This window comes from Pungitius pungitius, chromosome 15, assembly GCF_949316345.1.
Source record: "Pungitius pungitius chromosome 15, fPunPun2.1, whole genome shotgun sequence".
NCBI classification, from domain to species: domain Eukaryota; kingdom Metazoa; phylum Chordata; class Actinopteri; order Perciformes; family Gasterosteidae; genus Pungitius; species Pungitius pungitius.
This window is the reverse complement of record NC_084914.1, coordinates 17924679-17949262: the sequence shown is the minus strand read 5'-3', so window position 1 is coordinate 17949262 and position 24584 is coordinate 17924679. Positions and strand designations below refer to the sequence as shown.

Sequence of the window (24584 nt, the reverse complement as noted above, 5' to 3'; positions counted from 1 at the left end):
CCTGCACGTAAACCTTCCATGACTCCATACGTTCTGCTGACCTTCATTGGGGAATACAATGGGACTGCTGAAGGTCGAATGGCACCGATCCAAGAGCACACGACTCCCTCTGCTCATTTTAATGGATCAATCAGATAGTGGGATTGAAGTCAGGATGGACATGGCCAGGTGAGGGTTTTCTTTTTGTAAAACACTTTTTTGCATTGACACACAACCATCAGAATGGCACATTTAGAGTTTAGAATGTTTTATTATAGTTTATTGTGATAGCATTTTCATTTTTTCATTTTTTTATGTTTTGTTTTTTCCAAAGAACAAACAGCAAATAACATCAAAGAGAAGGAGGGAGGAGGGGGGGCGGGGCAGGAAGAGGGATAGAGGAGGGCCACATGGATAAAAGATAGCTAGTTCCATCCATAGACAGCTCCATGGATGCTTCAGGTTTGGCTTGATCCTTCCCCTCTGGGTGCACACACACACACACACACACACACACACTCTACATTTTGTCATCTGAATGAAATGGAATAAATGTCAAAATATATCCAAGCGCTAAAAGAACAGTAAGAGAGGGACATACTGCTCCCGACGGCTATGTTAGATCAACAGACATAAATGTGTGTGTGTGTGTGATGGTGGGGGGCATCGTCCTTCCACATGCCCCTATTCATACGCACAAACGTGTTCCTATGACCTCTCCTTCTCGTCAGCTAGCTAGCTAGCTACACAGCGCCAGGAGAAGGGCAGCTGTCCAAATCTCTCAGGGGCTGCAGTTAAGGCAGGCAGCTGATTTCAGGACACATTACAGGGGCCGACGAGATTCTTCTGATGACACACAGGTAAACAATCATTTGGCATTAAAAAATAGAATAGAGTTAATGTTACCACAGAGAGAGGGGAAGGGGGGAGGATGGACAAATAAGTAAGCGAAGTAGCAAAATAATGAGCCAAACACTGAAATGGTGCCGATTACAACCAAAAAAAGAACAAGAGCAAAGCACTGCATCGCTCCAAGTGGCGTTAGATATCTGACGGCAGAGTCTTCACTCGCTTGGAAAAGGGAGACGCAGCGTGCCCCCCCCCCCCCAGAGCACCCGCTAACAGCTCCGTCATCATCCAATACTCAACATTTAAAAAAAAAAATGCAACGGGGCGCCTTCGGGTTTAAATGAGTTGTTAAAATGGTAAAGAAATGATGAGTCGACAACAAGCCCCCCCCACTACGCCCCCCCCCCCCAAAAAGCTACAGAAATCTAAAGAGCCATATATACACAGAAACGTGCCCGATAAATATAGTTAAGAGTCTTGATTTCAATTCTACTTTCCTCTTTACTTCAACTTCATAATGGCAGCTCGCTGCTCTTCTTTCCTTTCATCCCCAGTTTGCTCTTTTATTCTCCCTCACTCCAAATGTTTTTAAGCCACAACCAGTTTGTAGTGTTCATTAAATACAAATCATATATGCAAGTCAACGAAAGAAGGACACAGAGAGAGAGAGAGAGAGAGAAAAGGGAAAGGAGGCCCCATGTAACGTCATGATGTGGCCAGACGATGCAGAGAGAGATGAGTGCTTCCTCAGCTACACACAGCATGAAGACACATGTGGAAACAGGCCCTGCTATCCACGTGCTGCGTCATCGTCTACAGAGCATGTACAGGTGTGTACAGGTGTGTGTGTGTGTGGGGGGCGGGGGGGGCCCACACACACTCAGCTTGTTCAGAGGGTGTTTCATCTCTACACAGAACCTGTTGGTGAAGGTACAGGAACATCCTCAACCCTTTAGAGGGGTGTGGCAACCAAACTGCTGGGATCAAATCCTTCCCAGTCGGCCATGTTTAAATAAGGAGATAAAAATCTAGTCATCTTGACCCGGTCCTAGTAAGACCGTGCAAAGTCAGGTTGTTTTGGGGGGCACACAGCCCTCCCCCCAACACCCTTAGATATGCCCAAGGGACCAAGCAAAGACATGGCTAAAAGACGAAGAGAGAAAAACCGTCAGAGGGAGGGATGGCTAAACAAATGGAGCAAAGAGAGAGAGAGAGATGAACAAACTGCCAGTGAGCCTGAACAGTTCTGTAGAAACACAAGAGTTGGGCAGGGAGAGGAGGAGGGGGTGTGTGTCGGGGCTTTAGCAGCAGCCGCCTCCAGCCTGTTGGCCTCCCTGGCTGCCGGGAAGCGTGGAGTTGGTGGTAGGGTGCTGGGGTCCAATCTTGATACCATTAGCCTGTTTGGAGACAGAGACAATGAGGTTCATGGAGGGTTAAGGAAAACAAACGAACAAACAAGCACATCATCAAGAAAACATCTCAAGAGTGATGAAATGTCTGCTGCAATACCCCACAGGCCGATCGCTGAGACAACAGATCACACATCAGCTCTCTGAAGCTATGGAGCCAACCTGTCCATGTGTGACCTCCTCTGACTGCAAGATGGGCCACGACTGTTGGTCAAGGCCAGTTTAATTCAATCAAAATAAGGGTTCACATGCAGAAAACCTTGGGGCGTGGTCACACACACACACACACACACACACACACACACACACACACACACACACACACACACACACACACACACACACACACACACACACACACACACACACACACACACACACACACACACACACACACACTTTGTCCACTGACCAACAGCACCGTGCTCACAGGGCTTACGTTAGAGGTCCAAAATAGATGACAGCTTTCATCTAGAACCAGCAGTCAAGCCACAGAACACCGATCTTCAACAGCACATGTAGATAACGTTTTTCAGGCCAAGTCTCCCAAACTGATGGCGAGATGGAGCAGGGACCCGCAGTCTACAGACTTTGGTTCGCCATCTTTGATTTTTGAGCTTCACGCAGTGGACGTGAACATTAACGTGATCTGATTGGCTAGTTCCTGTGCTGTCGTATTTGCATGAAAGGTGCTGTGAATGAACTGGTGCCCAGCTTGAGAGCTCCTGCAGCTCAATGTGTGTATTGCATACTGAAAGATAACGTCTTCTCCATCAATTTATCCGTTGTCTGCAATGTTGGATTCACGTTAACGTGTATTCAAAGACATTTCAATTGGTTGAAAAAGTTCCACGGACCCCCTGTTGAGGACCTGTGGTCTAGTCCATCTCAACGTAATGATCAACAAATGTCAGCGAGCAGGCGGAGGCCTTGCAACCTTCTTCGCTCGCTAGCGTGAATACCCTGTTTGATCACATGACTCAAGCTTGAAGGCCCTCTGCTAACTAGCATGATGACGACGATACATACGATCTGCCGAGGGCTCTTTATTTGACAGGAAGGGCAGGGTGTGTCCAGGCCGGGGTCCCGTGGACAGATTATGGGGGCGGGAGGACGTAGTGACTATCGCCTGTTTGGGCTTCTCTCCTCCACAGCGTCGTGTCACGGCTGCGTGGGAGAACGTGAAGCAGCGCACCACATCGACTCCTGTGAGATGAAATGGCGGCGCTCGTCTTTGAAGGAGCATCAATAACTATAGCTAAATATAGTGGGCCGATATTGATCCGCAGCAGCCGGCCTGTTCCTTCTACTGCAGGCCTCGGAGGAGCAGCTCGCACAGCGACAACACGGCTCGGTGCATGATGTGTGCTCCTATCAGATCACAGACGGAGCAACAGGTGCTGAAGCAGAGCACAATGGAAGGGGAAACACCAGCAGCACTCAAGGACACGAGGAGAGCAGGCAATGGAAATGAAAAGCCCTTCTAAAAGAAGAGGGAGCGACAGAGAAAGAGGCAGGTGGGTGGTAGAGACACGGCTCTTTCATCTCCGTGTATCCGTGTGTGGCTGCAGCACCCCCCCCAGCCCTCCTCCTCTGTATATATTTAACTCCCTCTCCTCCCCTCTTAAACTCAGTAGCAGTGGTGCCTCTGGGAAACTGTATGCCTTTAAATCACATTTATTGAGCTTAGGCCGTGTGTGTGTGTGTGTGTCTTCTCACAGTGACTGCCAACATTTCTAGTGGGGCTTCCCTCTCCCCCCCAGCCAGTCAGCTGATGTGGTTTGGCCAGCCTTCCTGTCTCACTGTTACTAATAACAAAAGCTCTGGCTGGCTGGCTCCAGTCCTGACCGACTACTGGCTGGCTAGAGGGCCTCAAGTTCACCGCTCTCCATGCAGAGGGAAGTCTGGAGATGTTCCGTGTGAAGAGAGTTTTCGGGACCGCTGGGATGTGAACGTCGTGTGACTAACACTTGCTGACAAGTGCATACTTGCTGCATGGATAACTGTTCCGCTGAGAGAAGATAACCATCTGGTTGACTGGATTGTGAGCTTGCTGACTGGCTGGATACGACGCTTGCAGGCTGGCTGACTGGCTGGGTGTTTGTTTTCTTGCTGAATGACTGAGACGTTGTGGGATGTGAAGAATTTATGACCTGGCAGGACGCCAAGAGGCAGACAGAGACACAGAGAGAGCGCGCTTGGCTGGAGTCAAAAGAAGAACAGAAGAAGTTTGGGGGTTTATTCCCCTCCCCTCTCTTTTTGATGAGTGAGTGAGCAGGGCAAACCCCACACACTGCTGGAAAACTACAGGAGGAGAACAAAGACAGGAGGGTGGAGAAGACTTAAACTTACAGGTTAAAGGAAGAGTGGAAAATGAGTGTCTTACCTCATTGTTGATATCAAACACTCCCTCCTGGATCTTCTCATAGATCTCCTTGGCTGTGTTGATGAAGGCCTGAGATAGAGACCAGAAGTGAGAGGATGCGATTCAATTGGATGTCCACTCCTAAAACACAACTTTGATTCTCTTGTTAAGCAGGAAGCTGTTGTTTTCTAGATGTTGGTTGAATGTTTGAACAGATTTGTCAAATATTCTGTTTGGTGTGGGTGTTAAATGCTGCTCACACATTTCATGTTTTAGAGTGGACCATAAATGGAAACTCACAATGACCCGACGCAGATATTACAATGCAAAATGTTGGGTGTCTGCGAGGCTCACGACTTGCACTCAGATGTGAGATATTTCTAAAGAGACAAATCACGTTGCCTCTTAAAAGAGTTAGTGTCACCATTCCAAAAGGACACATGTGCTCTATTATTCTGAGAGGGAAATGAGACGAGCGGTTTGAAAATCACGCCTGCATTTAGAATAGAACTGGAGACTGGCTGTAGTTAGCGTAGCATATATTTAATTACTATTGCAGCTTATCAGCCGCTATCCCAAATCAATCCACTAGGGGGGTCGCACCGTGTGAGTGAGCTTGCCACATAAATGGCGGTGCACCGTGGCGGCTCGCCCAAAGAGGGACACACAAGAGATGTTTTATTATATTAAAAATACATTTTACAAATAGTCTATATTTGTGTTTTTAAAACATGGAATATACCCGGTAATATTTGTAAGTTAAGATATCTGCACAAAATGTGCTTTTCCTGCACGTCCTTTACACCTGTCTGTCATGTCTGGGCTCGGCCCAAATGAGGCGGGTCATAGAAGCAGTTTAGCCAATCGATTAAAAGATAAAGGGACATATCATTTAGCCAATCAGAGTCCTAAAATAGGTTCAGCTTTGGGATTCACCCAGGCTGCGCTCTTAGGGCGAGTCACACGAAGCGCCGTTTCATCAACATAAGAGCCACCACGAGCAGTTTTCTTCCAAGAAGACCTGACCCGACCCGACCTCGGTACATTCTCCAACGAAGAACAACTTTGACAGGGAAATTGGAGGTAAAACAGCTGGTCCCAGATCAGCCTGACCTCACAACCGGACAACGGGCCGGCGTGATAGCGAAGGTAGCTAGCTAGTTAGCTACATGCTAACGTTTAGCGTCCGATGCTCACTTTTTAAATCAATGGGGACATGAAGCACTAGAAATAGAGATAACGATAAAGGAACACTGGACACACGCCGTATCAGGGAAAGTTAACATTGCATTTTATATCACACACACACTAAATGTATGGAAGTAAATCTGTCATTGGGGGTTGAAATAAAAAGGTGATTGAATTTCTAGCATTGAAATTATGTACCTGAATGTTTTTCAACATTAAAATCCTGCAAAAAATTCAACCTAAAAAAAAAAAAAAAGTTAAAATATTCAGCCGCAAAAAAAATCATGGTTACAATATTCAGCCCCAAAAATTTCAGCCGTGAGACCCCAACAAACGGGACACTAAGGAAGAGCAATCGATTCTAGATTCAAGATCAGGAGCGTGCGTCAAGCTCAAGGAGCGAGCACCCAAAACACCTTGGGCTTCGGATTGTAACCATGTCCAATAATAACGGGGCTTTAACTCTTCTTCATGCCATCAGTGAGGCAACGTATGAAGAAATACATAAGAACATATAATGTTCACCCTGAACCAAAACGTTTGCTCGCCACTGACGACATACAACTTTATTACAACTATACAAATCAGCAGAGCATCCTTTTGGCTACCAAAAACCACACAATCCGCTCGCACAATTCATTGTCAGTGTTATTCTTTCATACATTCCTTCAAAAAAAAAAAAAAAAAGGACGACACGCCTGGTTTTGATTAAAGTGGAAGTCAGGGTGTCCCCTGAGGAGCAGCTGTAGCAGCACGTTAAAAGTGCGGTCAAATTAAAGTGCTTGTGTTGTTTCTCTAAGAGGGCAGTTTTGTTGGAACTTAAAAAACCAAACACCATCTACAGGACTTTGAGAGCTTTAAGGAGCAGATTTGCCTCCTTGTGTGGACAGCTGCTGCCTGAGGAAGATCTGAGCAGTACACATAAAAAGACACCACGCAATTTGTTTCTTTCCATACACACACCTCACATACAGACAGGATCAGAGACGTTAAATAAAGTGGAAATAAACTTCCTTCAGCTGCTCGCCTGTGATTTCGCTGCATTTGTCTCCGGGGACAGGTCTAGGTGTCTCAGGGGGACAAACCGGGAAGTAGCTAGAATGAACTTGTTGGAACACAGCCACAGACTGCAGCTTTGTGAGGCTGAGCAAAAGTGTGCGTCTTCAGAAGAGCCATTAAAAGAATTGGAAATAAGTCCTGAAATAATCCGTCAGAGTCTGAAAATAGGCAGAGGAGCCCAAGAGGGCTCCCTGGTGCCCGCGGCCCTGTTCACGCCTGTCCTCCTTCCTCCAACAGATCTCATGTCCCTTGTTCCTCCACTTTTTTCACAGGGATGTGGATGTTAACAGGGAAGCAAAAGAAAGGAAGAAAACTGAGGAAGGACGTTGCAGTTGACGAAAACGGATCTTAAAAAAAAAAAAAAAAACTAACTAGAGTAAATCTATGCTAACTTTTGTTAACGAGACGAAAAAGTTGGTGGTGACGAAGTCACAATACTTTTTAAATTTTTTTTTATTTGTATGCACCTAACGTACGGATCCTGTATGGCGGTTATTAAAGTGTCATGATGACATCATCCACGAACCCACACCGCTCGGTCACTGTGGGGCAGCCGTGGTTCTTGTTACCGATACGGACCGCTACGACTATTTTACGCTTCGGTGCGTGTGCGCTTCCTTGGTTTAGCTCAGCTAGCTGTTAGCGGGCTAAAGCCGCGGATCTTCAGAGAGCGATGTGCGTGGAGATGAAGACCCGTTTAACAGCTCGGGGCTGGTCGGCCAGCACAGATGTTCATGCGGACCTGGCTGCTCCGTTTCTGGTGACTGTAGCCAGCGATTTGAGACACGCGCACTTCAACCAGTTCACACGCCACACCTTGAGAAGACGTGTTAAACCGCCTCGGCCACCGTACGTTTGTTACTAAGCAACAAAGAACGCGTGAGCACGTGTGACCGGTGGAGGACAGACACAAGGGAAAAAACCAAATGGAATGAAACCAAAAAATAAAGAGAAAAAGAGCGAAAAGACTGTTCAATAAAAAGTGGGGGTCCAGTTGAGAATGGCTGGTTCATGATCCAGCCCAAAAAAGAATGTATTGCACCGATTGTAGGACGTTAAGGGGTCTCTCTTGTTGGGACAAGCAATTTCACAGTGGAAACATTAAAGGACCATGAGGTTTCCGTTGGACATGTCAAAAGCCACACAAAGACAACAAAGAGTTGGGTTTAGGTCCCTGGTTCTCATGAAGTCGGCGGAGCTTTACACCCTTTGTTAAATTTGTTAAATATCCTTGCAAATAAATGCTTTGCTAACAAAATCCTATAATAATCTGCTATGCCAAATCCTTTCATGTAATGATTTTTCACATGTCATTCATATTGGCTCACACAAAAACTTCATCCACCTGTTTCTGGCCCCTCGGTCAAATTTTAGAACCCATTGTGGCCCGCGAGTCGAAAAGTTTGCCCCCCCCCCCACTGCAATAGACCATCCTATCTAATGAACAACCTAAGTACTGTAAGCCAGACTGTTATGCACTTATAGACACAACACAAGGGGTCCCTGGGCCTGAGAAGGGAAGCAAAGGAGTTTATTATTGCTATTAAATGTGACTAAAACTAACATGCATTTTCATCTAAAAGACCTACATCAAAATTAGCTGCAAAAATGAACACTGGAACATTTGGGACTACAGCAGGGAACATAACATGTATAGATCACTTTAGTTTACCAATACACAGATGTAGCGTGTGTTCTAACCAAATCATGTCTGTATCCGCTGCAATTTCATTGAAATAATTAAAACCTTTGAACTGTAACACAGTGCATGGCCTAAATGCTTAAAAATATGACGACATGTGAAAAACTCCACGTAGATGGTCAAAAGCCCCTTAAGAATTAGGATATGAATGTAAACCTAACATGTAAATGTTGAATATTAAAATGGCATGAACAAAAATACAGAGCTTCCAAGAACTTTAAGATCCTTAGTCGATGATTAGAATCTCAACTATTGGGTGAACTGTACATACAGGGGAATTTATTAAGAAAATGTTGAAATGTGCTAGATTTTGAAAATTCAATGCATTAAGTATACTTTGGCCATCCCAGTACAAGTGGGATAGTCACGGGTAAAAAGGAGCAAAACGAATGGAAATGATAAACAGGGGAAATAAATGAACGGTCTCAAGGAAAGGAGGAGAGATGACAGGATGCTTATAGGAAGCTGTGTAAGGCGCATCCCAGCGGCCTGCTGTCCACCCACAGACCCTGACGATAAGCCTGGCCCACCGATTGGCTGCTGGGTGTCGCTGAGGGGCAGGTTATGAATATGTATGAACTATAACTGGTTGATATACTGCTAGGAGAGAGAACAGTACACGAGGGGGGAGGAAGAAATGAATGGAAGAGGTGCATAAGGACGTAAAGGAGAAAAGGAGAGGAAGAAGGATGGGAGGGAGGTAAAGAGCAAATAATGGACGTGGAGGGATGGAGCCATGAGAGATGAAGGGAAGAGCAGTATCGGGAGGATTTAGAGGACACTAATGAGACATATTAATCACACACACACACACACACACACACACACACACCACCCCCCACCACCCCCAGCTGGCGTGCTGAGCGGCCTAGGATGGGATTATTTATGTGATTGGATAAGTGAGAAAAGCGTCCCTGAGGAACGACGCCACGCATTCATTACACAAAACAACACCTGTGGGCGGAGCTCAGGAAGAAGGGGCGGAGCCAGCTGCTAACCGCGCTTTGAGACGCTGACGTGACAAGGACTTTGGCCACTGGGGGGATTTGGCGTAAACAAAATGAAAGCATGGATCCATCCTGCCTCCCATCAAGGGTCCAGGCTGCTGGTGATGTGATGGTGGGGGGGGGGGGGGACATTTTCTTGGCACAATTAGTACCCATTGAGCATCGTTATGGTTTCTTGAATATGACAATGAGTTCACTGTACTCAAAGTCACCACATCTCACTCCAATAGAGCTCCTTTGGGATGTGGTGCAACGGGAGACTCACATCACAGACGTGCAGCCGACGGATCTGAATCAACTGATTGGTGCTATTGTGTCAACATGGACCAACATCTGTGAGGAATGTTTCCAACTGTTTTTCAAAGTACAACACCAAGAATTAAGGCAGTTCTGAAGGCAAAAGGGGGTCTGACCATTTACTGTCAAGATGCGCCTGATAAAGTAGCTGGTGAGTGTATATATACATACAAGTTTGACGACGTGCTTGTGACAAAACATTATCACAGCCCCATAAAGGTGATTTACACATCCCAACATATTCAGCAATACATCACCAGTGGAGGAAGTTGATGCTTAAAGTGTTCCCAACAGACGTGCAGCACTAATCACAGTGAAACAGCAGAAAATGGGTGTTAAATGTTTAGCTCCGTCCACTTGAGCGAGCGGAGTAGATGAAGCGAAGAGGCTTATTTAAAACCTTTTTAGTCAATGTTATAATAAAATAAATTCTCTCTCTCTCTATATATGTATATACAGTATATTAGTTGTAGTGTGTACGTGTGTATCATTACCTCCTCGACATTAGATGCAGTCTTGGCAGAGGTCTCCATGAAGATGAGGCCGTGTTCTCTGGCAAACGCCTCGCCCTCCTCTTTCTTCACCTCTCTCCTCGACTCCAGGTCACTGAAAACACACAGAAAGGCGCTAACATGAGGACATGACACACAAGAGGAAACCAATACTGACCTAGGACATTGGTACACCCTCTGAAGAACCTCTTAGAGCATGTGTTTGTGTCACCGGTTGCCACGGTGTGTTCCACTGAAATGTGGTGATATAAATGGGGACTTTTTCGGTCAGGAATTAAGCTACGATGTGTCCATGATGGCGGATCGTTGGTGACAGCAGCCAGCAATGACTCAGCGTTGTTGCTTTGCACTTGGTGGTACCAGGACCTTTGTGTGAGGTCTGATGTGGAGGGGAACTTCCTCATTGACATTCAACAAGGAATCTCTTTACCAGAGTAGAATTAGTTCCCGTAATTCTAACAAAAGCAGATTTTACACACAATACTAATGCAACCTCAGGTGCGTGCTTATGCATTGCTGGTTACCATGGTGATTGGGGCACCAGGGCAAATTGAGACTGGATTTTGTATAAAACTACCCTGCAGGCAAAGAGATATTTCTATCAGAGCCTCTGGCCAACGCCTTGATATCCTTCCTGATTGTGGTGCTGAAAATGTGACCGTGAGGCCGCATGAAAATGTGGCGCTGTTGCTCCTCTTACATATGTATTGGACATTTAGAAGTGGCGTGTGCAGGGGTGTGTCACCATGGTGATTGAGGCACCTGGGCGGAGAAGAGGACTAATTAAGAAAGGTCAGAAAATGGTACCGTCTGCTTTCTTAACAAATGTGTTGTCAGAGTTAACATCGATTGTGATTGAGCAGTTGGGTGGAGTTCAGTTGGTGTAAGCCCACTGGATTCCACAGACACAGGTGTGCAACCAAAATGTCCTACGTTTGTTTTGAAATGGTGGATGAGGAGCAAACAAGTTATGAAAATAGTGATTTGGATTCATCAATCTGTGCTGAGTGCAAAGGTAGGACCAGTAAAACAAACCACTGTACCACGGCACAGCGCTTTAAACCAGACACACAGCCAGCGGTCCAGCCTCGTGGAGCATGCCACTCACCTCTTGTTGCCAATGAGCATGATGACCATATTGGAGTTGGAATGTTGGCGAGCGTCCTCTAACCAGGTTGTCAAGTGGTTGAAGGTGTCCCTTCTGTTAAAGTGAGCACATAGCACACACTGAACAAAGACAAAACTCTAGCTTTACAGTAAACACTGATATCAGATCTTACTCTCCCTTTGTGGGGAATGTTGTCGCCAGTTGTTCTAGTTTACTGCCGTCAAGTCCAAGGCATCGTGGCCCTTGTCCCTCTAGTGGCCCTTAAAAGGTTGTAATATCCACTGTGCCCCACAAAAGGATACCTATAGCAAAATGAACCAAAGCAGCAGGTCCAATAACTCGGTCAGCCGTTAAAAAACCCTCAAGATTGCAATAGCCCTGCATTTTTAGTTTATTAAATTAGCCTTATCTGGTGGGGAGCTTTTGATCTGAACAAAAAGGTCACAGGGTCATGACTATCATTAAGAATCAACCCCTGAGGCCCATGACAATCTATAACAAATTTCATGTCAACCTGGCCAGTAGACCATGATGTGATATACTTTGCTGTGGACAGTTGCGTTGAATAGAAACTGGCTGCAGCTCTTGTGAAAGGAGAGCAGCTGAGACCCAAGTCGCCCTCTGCGGGATCAGACTGCTCTCCAATGGAGATGCTCCCAGCATGGATTACAATGTCCTTCTGGGATGGGAACACAGTTTGGACCAGACAAAGGGGATCCTCAGACTTCACTGTGCCTCAACTACGGGTTGGATTTCCATCAAGATATTCACACATTAGTGGAAAAAAACATTCAGAGCTTTTCCTCTCACTCCATCGTCAGGTCTTCCTTGTTGACCTGTTAAACTTTTGGGTTTATGATCAAATACCCACAGAATGGATGAAATTCATGCAAGTCTTAGCATGCTAACACACTAAAGCAAGATGTTGAACCTGCTCAGCACTAGATATTAGCACCAGTATTGCTAGCATGTCCTCTTATACTATTTGGAGACCTGCCATGGTGAGGAAAGGGCTGATAGAATGAGGCATCAAAATACTCGTTCAAACACCCAAGTTCACAATGATCCTGAATGCACCCCGGCTGCAGTGTGTATTGTGATACCTTGTGATGTCATAGACTAGCAGAGCCCCTGCCGCTCCTCTGTAGTAAGACCTGGTGATGGACCGGAACGACTCCTGACCAGCCTGCAGAAATACATACATATATTAATAAACAGAAATTGAAACGTGAATAATTGAAATGACCACAGATGACTGCTGATCCCTCGCTTTCTAAAAGAGCCCCTCCCCCCACCAGCCCTGCTTATGTAGTCTAGTCCCGGTCCTGTCCTGTGCCGGCCCGGATTCTGTAGCAGTGTCGGGCTCCAGTTTATCAGTCAGCTGGGGGAGGACAGGACAGAGCAGAGCCTGTAACTGGATACAATGGACGACTCTCTCTCCCTCTCATCGTCACAAACTCTCTTTCTCTCTGCTTGCGTGTCTGACCCTACTGGCTTCCATATTTACCAACAACATGGAAGGTCACACAGGCTGTGATGTCATGCGAAACAAACGTTTTGCTTTATAAACATATCATCAGTTGCCCCTCCCCCCCATGTCACCTTGTTGCCCCAATCACCCTTCCAGTTATTACCTCTCATAGTCTGGCCTCCACCCTCTCCCTTGCATCACTCATCTTCTCACCATGAATCGCTCCCCTTTCCATCGCCCCTTTCACCAGCTCTCGCTCCTCCTCCCCCCAACCCCCGCCCCACCTCTCTATTCATCCTCTTTCTCCATCCCGTGTACAGTAACAATGTTGTCTGTGTTTCGCCCCGACCGAGCAGAAAACAAAACACGACTATCACAGCAGCTGCAGCGCTGCCTTGCTCTGACCTCATCTGAAAAACCAGACAGCCAGTCAGCAACACGACCAGTCGGTCAACCACTTAGCAGGTAACTAGCTCGACCAGTCAGTGAACCGGCCAACCAGTCGGTAATGCTATTAGGGAATAAATGATGAATAAGGGTGAAGGAGAGGGAACGCTGTGTCTGGCTGCCATCTGTTCTACACACTACACACACACACACTACTGCCACACACACACACACACACAGAAATAGGAGACAGGCTATCATTACATTTTATAGGGCTCATGTGTTCACGCTGCTTTCTCCCTACTGTCCACTAGGGGCGACTCCTCTGGTTTATAGCAATCTATCTAGAAAATGTGTCTAGTTCTCTTTAATAATATTCCCTCATTAAAAACTTGTGTTGATAATCTGGCACTCAAGTCTTCAGTACAGCATGACGTTTATTTGGTAAATTATTGTTTATTTAGAGTCAAATAGGACCATAAATAAACAGGATGCTTAAGGGCGGGGCTACAGGCTGATTGTCAGGTCACTGCTGCTACCAGAGACGTGTACCATGTCTCTACGCCACTCCTCTGCAGTCTGCATAGGATGACGTCTGTTCAGCAGTTGCAGAACGAAACCATTATGACACAATCTAATCAGGGACAACGTGACACATGGCCACCAAGGTGTAGCCAAACTAGCTGAAGGACTGACAACCTGCAGCGGTCTGTTCTGTCAGCTCTGAGAAGCAGGACTGGTCACTGCTGTGGCCGTGCCGACTGTACTTGCACGAAGCGCCACCTCCATCTGCTGGTCCACTGGTTAACTGCATGGACAGGAAGCCAGAGTACATGGACTTGCTAATGCTACGCTGGTACCTCACAGATGGATGTCATATGTTATATGATATGGATATTGTTGCTTGGCATTAGTTTATTTGAAGCTGAACCTCTCATTGAAGCATGAACACAATATTGAAGAGCGTAGTTCATTAGAAGATTAATCAGAATTCTGTCTGGGTCAACTATAAATAACAAAAATAAGCATCACAACAGAATCACAGTTGAAGATAAAGCTGTGACTTCAGAGTAGACTGTTTAGTTACAGTTTAAGATGTGCACAAGTTTCTCTAACCTGCTGCCACAATGTGGCACGCTTCCTTTAAGAGTTAAACAAATATTACCGTATCCCAGATTTGCAGTTTGATCTGTTTGCCATCTATAGTGATCATCCTCGCTCCAAACTCCACACCTGGACGGACACACACACACACACACAGAAATTAGTACAATTGAGTACTGACAAATTAACCTTTAATTTATTCATTTAGTTCTATTAGCATTATTAGTTCAGAGAAAAAAAAGATATTGATGAACAGTGACAGGAGAAACTCTGTAAAGTAGCTGCACATTCCACCCGGTCACTCAGCTTTTATTGGACATTGACTACGCTATAATACCTTAATCAGTAAGGGCCTTTTTTAACCTTGATTCAATGCTGGTGATTAACAAGCACATTGCCAGTGATGAGTGTAGAGGACAGGCGCTCTTACCGATGGTGAGATCGTGGACTGGCTGAAACCTCTTGTCTGTGAACTGTAGTAGTAGACACGACTTCCCCACGCCTGAGAACAACAAACAAGTACAATTTTAAAAAAGGGCAGGACTACTGATTCTATGGTGTCACATACACACGCATGAACACACAAATCCCATTTCACACAGAAAGAAACACCACACAGGCACCCGACATCCTTATGAAGTGCAACGCGACGCTCTTGTGTTCATAGGTGACAGCGCTCTGCAAGAGACACACCCAGCGTACACAGCACGTCTCCAGCCTAGCGTCGGCCCACCTGTTAGCCAGCTAGCCCGCCGCCTGTGTGTGTGACAGATGCTTCACTGAAGATCTGTGCAGAGATGTTTTACAGACTGTACAGGCCTTCGGTGAGGAGCCGTTACTACCGTGACTCACGCTTGAAAAACAAACACTGGGAGCATTAGAAACACATGGAACAGGTTTGATGGAGCAGCAGATGCACCACAGCAACCAGATTAAGAACAGATCAATTATAAAATCAGAAAATGTCCTTTTGTACATGTCATAAAGCACGGCAACGCCTAGAATTTTGGGATATTATTCATGAGTCCACTGCATATTGTTACATGTATCACTCCAAACTAAACGTTTAGAGATGAATCAAATCTTACACCTGAAAAGGAGAGTCCATCTTAACATAATGCTTAAATGTCCATATTTAGATTTAAATTGGGTGTAATTTTTCCTGCTTGCATTTGCTGTGAAAAGATCATTCCAAATGTACTAAGAATGAATGAGAAGCAAACAGCTGTTGATCTGTACATTAAGTCTTTCTAGAAGTCACAAATAGTGGCTTTGGCCCATTGACAGAAAATGAATCAGCAACCATTCTGATAACACTGACTGGTTTGTGTTCTGATGCCAAAAGTTAGTGCTTTTCTCTGTTAGGAAATATCCATGGTTATAATTAAATAATTAAAAAACAAAACAATTGATGGTTGAAATTGATAATTAGTTGCAGGGCGAGCTGTGAGAGGTTTGGGTCAGGGAGCAGCAAAAAGTTGTCAACGGGGCACAGAGGGGGGAGAAGAGAAGGCCACAAGGGGGGTGGTTGAGACATTCAAGACGGTGACCGAGAGGGACTCTGTAGTCCTCCTCAGTGGTTTCCCAGGGTTACCATCGGCAGGCAGCAGAGTGTTGCTAGGCAGGCGGCCTTGGCTGATATTGATAGGAGACGGATGGGAAAGATCAGCAGGAGGACAGCCACACGCAGCGAAACAATTGTGTTGTTGTTGTTTGGACCGCCATCACACTGCTCCGTGTTTGTATGGAGAGACTTTAAGGCGTTTAGCTTTTATTTGATACATATTCAATACGCTCAAGTCAGAAGACAACTGACCGGTCCAGTGTAGCACATACTGCTGATCTATACATCGAGTTCATCACGCATGTCAACTGGTGATTATAGACAGTTAAACATTAACCAGCACAGCGTGGAATAATGATGGTTATTAATATTTATTAAAGTTTGCAGGTCTTTTACTTTTCTAGTCTCAGTCGCTGATAATGTTACATTGTAAATAACCAGTCTTTAAATAAACAAGAGACAGCATGTATTGGAATCATGTGACCTGGTTAAGTGGAAATCCAGATGAACACAAATCGATATTATGGTTTGAAACAGTGGGAAGGGCTCCCACCTTACAGTGAGTGGAGCTGTGGGGTCACAGCTTCTCCATGAGGTAAAATACCCTCATAGAGGAAACCTGTGAGAAAGCTTTGAGCATGAAAAAAGAAACCACAGCTCTGTCCTTCACACAACGATTCCTGATCATGCAGCTCCAGAGAGCTGGCTTTAGTGGTTGTCACAGCAACAAGCCTTTGTTAAATCAGCTAAAAAGCAGGCTCATACGTCTGGCATTTCCGTTGTAATTACTGTTTTTGGGGGACAACGTGTTCATAACCCAATTTCAAAATGCCTAAGTTAAAATGGCAAGGTTTAGTAGGTCCCCGACGGAGCTTTGCGTGAAATTCTTTGATCATGAGCCAAAGCATCGATGTTTAACAGCACGGTTAAGGCGGCGCCTTGGGGAACTTAAATGCCGATTGAGAATGTGTTGAGATGTTTCAGATGAATGAAAATGAATAACGCCTACAACTAACAGAGGGGATCAATGCCCACTATGGGGTGTGTGGTGGTGGCCATTTGGTGAAGCGCTGCACTTGTTACCAGAGAGCGATTATTCCACGTACTGTACTTTCAGGACGAGGCGGTCATGCTGGATAGTGTAAAAACACAATGTATTCTTTCGTATTAATAGAACGAGGCATCATGAAGCTAATTTGGGCTCCAGGTGGTTGTGCCTTGTGAAACCCCTCCCGAGTTCCCCCCGGACACTGATCTGTAGGACAGCTAGTTGAGGTTAGCAGTTAGCCGCCTGTGGGAGCACGGTTTGGTTTGGCTAAAAACATCAAGTTCAAGCTTTATTGAGTGAATGAAAAAAATATTTTGGACAATTTTATTGTGATATGTTCAAATGTAATCTTGTAAAATGTAGTTCTGGCAAGAATCTGGAATAAAGCATTTGTTTGATTGAGACATTTTCACAGCAATATGAAAGACTATAGAGGGAAATGATGAGCCGTCTTCTCCAGCTGCTTCCTGTTGGTTTATTAGCGTGGTATCACACAGTTTACACTGCTATTGAGTTCTGGTCTGCAAACGTGGCAGTCAATCAATCTCTGACCTGCCCGATGAGTCATCCATGTGTGACCTGACCTACCCAGTCTTAGAGATGGATTGATAGCGGGGTTAGGGGGTCTACGAGGTCGGCCGTGTAATAATAATGTTCTCTCACTCGTTCAAAAACAAGGGACACTACCAGGCTTTCAGACAAATCTAACTTCAATGTATTCACTGCTGAACATGCTCTTCTTCTCTGGTTTGTGTTGAATAAGGTCTAATAACGTGTACAGAGACTATAATTCTCTTTCGTTCATATTTCAGAAAAGGATCAATGACACATTGAGAGTCAGTGCCTCTATTTTTTTTTTTTTTTAAATCAAAGATGCACTTTAGGCTGCTTTTGTAACTCAAAAGATAAAGCGCTCTGAAAACTAGGAACAAGAATAACTAACGTGCAACAGAAAAGTCTGAGTGGCTTGCCAGACAAGCAGGGCCCAAAAAGATCGCTTAGTAATAAACTGCTGTGTCAGGCTGTTAGCCAAGAAGGTTGTCCCCCCCAAACAATGTGCGCCACCCGTGAGAACCTGAGTCCACTGTGGTCCTGCCTCTCAGAGCGCTGTGGTTGTCACAAGCCACCTGGATGGGTCAAATGGTGGCTCTTGATGGAGGAAAGCACTAATGCCATCCTCCCCCCCCCCCCCCCCCTGGTTACAACCGTGTATCAGAAGTTCACAAACAGACACACCCAACAGACCAAATAAAGCCTGGCTGTGCAAGGTAACGACCGGGCCTCCACCCCAACCCATACGATTTAAACACAATTGATGAACCTCAACATTGATCAACATTTCTGTAGTCGCAGCTCTAAAAAAGTAAGATGCTAACGAGTGACACCAGGTCATAAAATAAAATTGAGAAAAATCACGTTTTTAATGATAATGCTAAAACTATTTCTTGCAAGTAAATTAATACATAAACTATAAGACACATTTCTTCTAATGTTTCGTATTATTTTACTCAAGCAAACAATATTAGTAAAAGGTTCAACAATTGCTAAGAAAAAATACAAAGGCAGAACTTTATTTTCAACTGTTCTAGAGACTCAACGTAAAAAGAAATATTCATATTCAACATATTTTACCACCTGCTTATTTAGGTTGTTGTCAGCCCAGCAAAAAACTTCAGAAAAACTCCTTCCGAAGATCTTTCTCATTCTAACAGACTAAATTGTGCGGCTTGTATTTAAAATAACCAATTCTCTTCAAACCATCAGATCAATGTTCAACAGAATTTAACAAAGAAAAAATATTGCCATCTCTCTTTAAATTGCTTGTGCTTTTTCAACATCTGGATCTACTCCTTCATTCTACCCCAGTGTATGTTGACACACCTCTTGGTCCAATGCGAGTCATGGTACGGTCCGAATAAAGTAAGTAATAAAGTAATACCAAAGGCACGCAGGACAAAACATTACATTTAGAATATTCAAACTACATACACCAACCAACCCCATCTATATATAAATATACCATTATCAGATCCCCATCCCAAATCTGAACTACACCTTATAATTTACATTGGGAATAACAAGTGACTAAGCCAACTGTGTAGGTGCAAGGTTTGGAAGCCTTTGTGATCTCTGACGAGGTCCTGAAAGCACCATCGGCATCACACAGTAATAATGGAAACGCTATTATAAGTTAGTGGAAGACAAAAGCTGAAAGGGCAGGGAATATTCCATCTTCTCCAAGGGGACCTATGAACTCATAGCTATACTTGGACATACATAAGGTCTGTACTGTAAAGTATTTGTGTTGTTTAGTGGAACGGCTACAGGAGAGATTGTCTGGCAACCAATAGTGACAATAAGGTGCAGGTTGAACACTGCAGACAAAACAAAACTGTACAGACAGAGGCATCTATTGGAGATGCACAACATAACACACACAAGAGCAGGCAATTGAACACATCAGCTGTGCAGAAGAAACTGTTACCAAACATTAGTGGCCTGGCACTACCAAAACAGACATTTCCCCCGAGGTTACTTTATCAAACGATGTTTAGATACGATTAGATTTAGAAAATACCTGTGAGACGCAAACCTGTTGTCGCAATGATCATTTGTACCCTCTCATGTTGCATTTTGAAACCCCGACCAAATGGGTCCAACACGCAGGGTATGCATGGACTGTGCAGGGTACTCCTTGTGTGACGTGCATGTAATCGAGCTAAGCTGCATCTCTCTTCAGCACTCACTGACAACAGCAGGATAAAAAACAGGTTTCACAATAACTTCTGGCCCACCACCGGGATCTTCTACGACAAGTCAAGACGTTGAATGCATCGTTACTTTACTTTCACTATAACTGTCTTGGTTTGAACGTTGTCAGCAAGTGCAGGAAAAATAATATTCCATAATAACCAAATGGTCTTGACAGGAAACACCTGTTTGGACCGTGACTGTATAAGTCTTTTGTTTGGCTTCTTGTACTGAATAATCCGAATACATTTCTCCGTCTACCTGAGAGGTGCAGTTCTCTTTTATTTAAACACTCGGGCAGCATCACTACAATAGAGCACTATTACAAATGCACCTGCTGACATTCTGCACGCCATCGGAGCAGGACGCCCAGTTAACCTCAGCATTTGGTCAGAAATAACGAGAGTACTCTACGCCATTTTAGGGAATAGAATAGGCTTCAGCTGGACGTGTTGGCCTTCTGTCACAAGAAGCAAAGTTCATGTAAACGTGGCATTCAATGCTGCATCCACGGTGAAGATAAATTACTGTAATGATTAGCATGTTCAGCTGATTAAATGAACTGCTAAATGCCGTGCCGGTGTTTGCTAATATTTTAAGTGGAACCGCTAATACTAGCTAGGCTGGTAGCTAAGCTAGCAAGCAGTGGCTAACACCCCCACCCTCGAAGCAAACGGACAATAGGCCCAACTCTGTCAACAACTACTACGTGAAAGTAGTTTGGGGAAATATTGGGATGAAGTGTCAGTCTCTTCCTTCGCGTCATTGTCAGGGCGCAGACAATATTACATAAAATGTGTTTCCACGGAAGACGAGGGGCTGTCATCCCCTCCCTGGCGTCTCTGCTTTTACCACGTCATTGGACTATCCAACACTGCGGAAATACACCACCAGCTAGGCGTTAGCTGCCTGCTAACTACCAGCCTAGCTGGCACTTCCTGCGGCTTACCCGTGTCTCCAATGATGATGTATTTGAAGAGGTACGCATACGCCATGGCCCCTGGTTTATGCAGTCGGCTGTCTCGCGTGTTACACCCTCGTAAACCAACCGTGAACCGTGTGAAAAGGCAGCTGGCAGCTTGTTAGCCCGTGTTTCTCTGTCGGTGTTGAGGAGGGAACAATAAACAGCCCGAGCCTCGGCTCTACGTCACACGGTCCGCCCTCGCCACGCTACACTGTGATGTGTTCAGGCGCCCTCGGAAAACTCAATATATAGTTTTTAATGCTTGGGTGGGCACTTCGTTCTTTATTCAAGTATTTTAATTATTAGTATTTGAATAGAAGTCAGCAAGTCTGGGCTTTTCACACCTAAGTCAACAGGTGTAAGTATTTTCTTAGAAACTTCTCCCAAATTGTTATACATTTGTTAAAAACAACACTTGCCCCTTTGCTTACACAAAGGAATCCCGCAACTCGCATTTAATGGACAATGCTGATACAGCGGGTGAAATAAGTATTGAACACGTCACCATTTTCCTCAGTAAATATGTTTCCAAAGGAGCTATTGACCTGAAATTATCACCAGATGTTGGTAACAACCCAAGTAATACATACATACAACGAAACCAAAACAAAGAAGTTCAGAAATTAAGTTGTGTGTAATAATGTGAAATGACACAGGGAAAAAGTATTGAACACACTTACTGATATTTATTCAATACTTTGTACAAAAGCCTTTGATGGTAATGACAGCTTCAAGACGTCTCCTGTATAGAGAAACTAGTCACATGCATTGCTCTGTGGTTTTGGCCCATTCTTCCACACAAACAGTCTTCAGATCTTGAAGGTTCCGTGGGCCTCTTCCATGAATCTTGGTCTTCAGTTCTTTCCATCGATTTTCAATGGGATTTAAGTCCAGTGATTGGCTGGGCCATTCTAGCAGCTTTGTTTTCTTTCTTTGAAAGCAGTTGAGAGTTTCCTTGGCTGTGTGTTTGGGATCATTGTCTTTCTGAAATGTCCACCCTCGTTTCATCTTCATCATCCTGCTAGATGGCAGCAGATTTCTATCAAGAATGTCTCTGTAAATTTGCCCATTCATCCTTCCTTCAATTCACTGGCTTTTCCCAATGTTGATGATACCGTGCTTGTGCTGGTCGTCCTCATATGGGTATGGAGTCCCACAGCGGGCTCTGTCTGAGACTTACAGCTGATCCGTAATAGCTGATTAGTGCAGTCTGACAGGACCTGAAGGTATTCAGGTCTTACAGGGGACATTTCAGAACCTCTTTTCCTTGTCTCCACCCCCCCCCCCCCTCCTACCCAGGTGCTCCGTTGCCGTGGATATAACAGCTGATTAGTGGAGTCACATGGCGCAGCAATGCTTTCTGTCAACAGACATCTCTCCTTTCCTTACCCTCTTCCTCCATCCCTCATTCCAGTTTTCTCCCCCCCCCCATCCCATAATTTCAAAACAAACCCCCCCATGGAGGAAATTCTTACTGTAATGTTTGATGAGGCCCATCAATTAATAACTTCTTAGTTTGAATAACAGATATTCTGTCTCTCAACCCACCTCATTGATTATCTGAACCTTAACCATGAAGCACAGAATGAAGCTGTTTCTTAAAAATACGTATTGCTCTTTTAAATACTAGTACATTGCCATTTCACGCATTGATCCTGAATCTAAAGTGCTTCAATAATTCAGAAGTGGACACTTTCTTGAATGAGCAACCATTGCTTTACGTCAACTGGGATACGTCGCATAAATTATAAGTTATGCAAATTATTTTTTATCTTGTGAATGTGTTGAGACAACAACCATGATAAAAGGTATAAAAACGGAGAAAAAAATAATGGTACTAAGTATACAGTGTCAAGTTATTGCAACATAGGAAGCAAACAAACAAAAAGAGAAACAAATACACAAGCGGAGTGAGCTGCAGTGACTCACTACTTCCTGCAGGGGGAAGCAACGGGATGTATTTTAGAGATAACTTTCTTGTCTGTGTGTTCTTCATCTGTGTTTATTCTTAGTATTTAGCAGCTTGGGACAGTACATAGTAATAAACGTATACTACTTTCCTCCCAAGAAAAAACTCAAATAGAAACACTTTAGTATTGTGAGAAAATATCATCATACAGGAGACCATTACTCAACTCAGTGGGGTGGTGGTGGTGCATGGAGTAGTGTGATGCGCTGGGAGCTGCAAGGTTGGTGGTTCAAATTCCACCTGCCCCATGTGCCATGTCAAAGTGTTCCTGAACAAGACACCTAACTCCTAATTGCTCCCCAGGCTAAAATGTAACGCGTGTGTTATAATGCAATGGAAGTCAGCAAAATGACATGTAATGTAAAGTGTGTCAGTGTATCCATGAAAACAACAAACCACAAAAGCATATAATTAAGAACACGCAATTACAAAAAACAATTACTCTGGAAATATCAATATTTAGTTTTGCACTTCTTCCTCTTGTGGCTAAAATGATCCTCTCGTAAACAAATGACTGTTGCAAACCTTTTTTCCACCTGTTCTTTGCCATAAAAAGCAGACAAAGAGAGATTTAGGTAAGATCTGGAAAATGGATCAACACAAACATTCTTCTGTATTTATCTCACTATGCTTACCAAAGGAATACGGTTTGAAGAGTATTGCAACAGTTTTGTATATGCTGAAGACAATTTTATTTTATAATAGAGCTCAGATGAGGCTACACATTTAATACACCCCGACGGCAAGTCAAATCAGCTCGCTGCCATCTTACATGTGGAGTTGATGAGGTAACTGATTTAAAGATCAGGGACACATGCTGGTCATTACAGTAGAACAAATGTTGCACAATGTGTGAACAGCAAAAAAAACATCCTCTCCGTTTATAAAAATTGAAAAAAAATCTTTCAGGGACCTCTCTGGTTGGAGAAAATAAGGAATTGCCTTCTTGGATGCTTGTATGGTAGATTAGACATGATGAAGCGGCAAAACTGTTTCGCAATGTATCCGTGCAAAGTTTGCGGACATTTTGCATGCACACCAGTCTACTTTTTGATTCACCTCATTCGTATATTTAATAATTCATTCAACTTGGTGGCACAAATTAGGCAACGCGGAGCCACCCGTCAACTGTGGCCGACTGTGGCTGAGTAGTGGAGCCGGGATTCGGACCCTGGAGACTATGGCAACGACACTTGAGCACATGTTGCTGCATTGGACTGTGTATGAATGGTCCGATAGCCCTGATGGATCAGTGGCTGCAGGTCCATCCCTCATCCCCCGTCTCTGTAGAGATGAACTGCAGTGGAGCTCCTGCTGCGCTTCCACATTGAGGACACAGAGGAGCTCGGCTGCTTTTAGATGACTGCGAGGACAATTTCGTGATGAGGAATGTAGGGCAATTAACATCAGTAGCCCAGAGGACATGGATTAATGAGAGAGAAAGGAATGAAGCAAGGAGACAGAAAGGGGAACACAACCTATTTATCCTTTTTGACTTTTCACACATACTTCTGGACAAAGACAATTAGGTTTTGTCCAGACTTGTTCTTTTTAATGCACCCTGGTATGACCTCAAGTGTGATAGTGTCCAAATCCAACCCTCTTTGTACAGCATCAGGGGTTCTGACCACCGAGCGTCACAAGAACACCAACCAAAGCGGCAACGTGGTGGCTTTAATGCCTTCAGAGTGTCAGAGAGTTTCTGGGTCCATCTTGAAGTCATCAAGGTTGGAGAACAGTTTACTCGCCCCCACCTACTGTTTTTCTGCCAGTTTCCTCAACCCTTGCTGTTTCCTACACCCAAGGGTGGGTCTGTGCATGGCCTCCAACCCAAACACCAGCATGACCTTC

At 44.6% G+C, this 24584-nt stretch overlaps 1 protein-coding gene across 1 annotated transcript; it reads right to left on the bottom strand.

Annotated features, from left to right (window-relative positions):
• Nucleotides 1-230: 230 nt before the first annotated feature.
• Nucleotides 231-20974, bottom strand: rab2a (RAB2A, member RAS oncogene family). Its single transcript, XM_037458526.2, has 8 exons — nucleotides 20750-20974; nucleotides 14868-14939; nucleotides 14499-14566; nucleotides 12579-12661; nucleotides 11476-11568; nucleotides 10350-10461; nucleotides 4624-4692; nucleotides 231-2225 (listed from the first exon to the last, which is right to left on the bottom strand). The coding sequence occupies exons 1-8, from the start codon at nucleotides 20793-20795 to the stop codon at nucleotides 2130-2132; spliced, it is 639 nt and encodes a 212-aa protein (XP_037314423.1). The 5' UTR covers nucleotides 20796-20974; the 3' UTR covers nucleotides 231-2129.
• Nucleotides 20975-24584: the final 3610 nt, after the last annotated feature.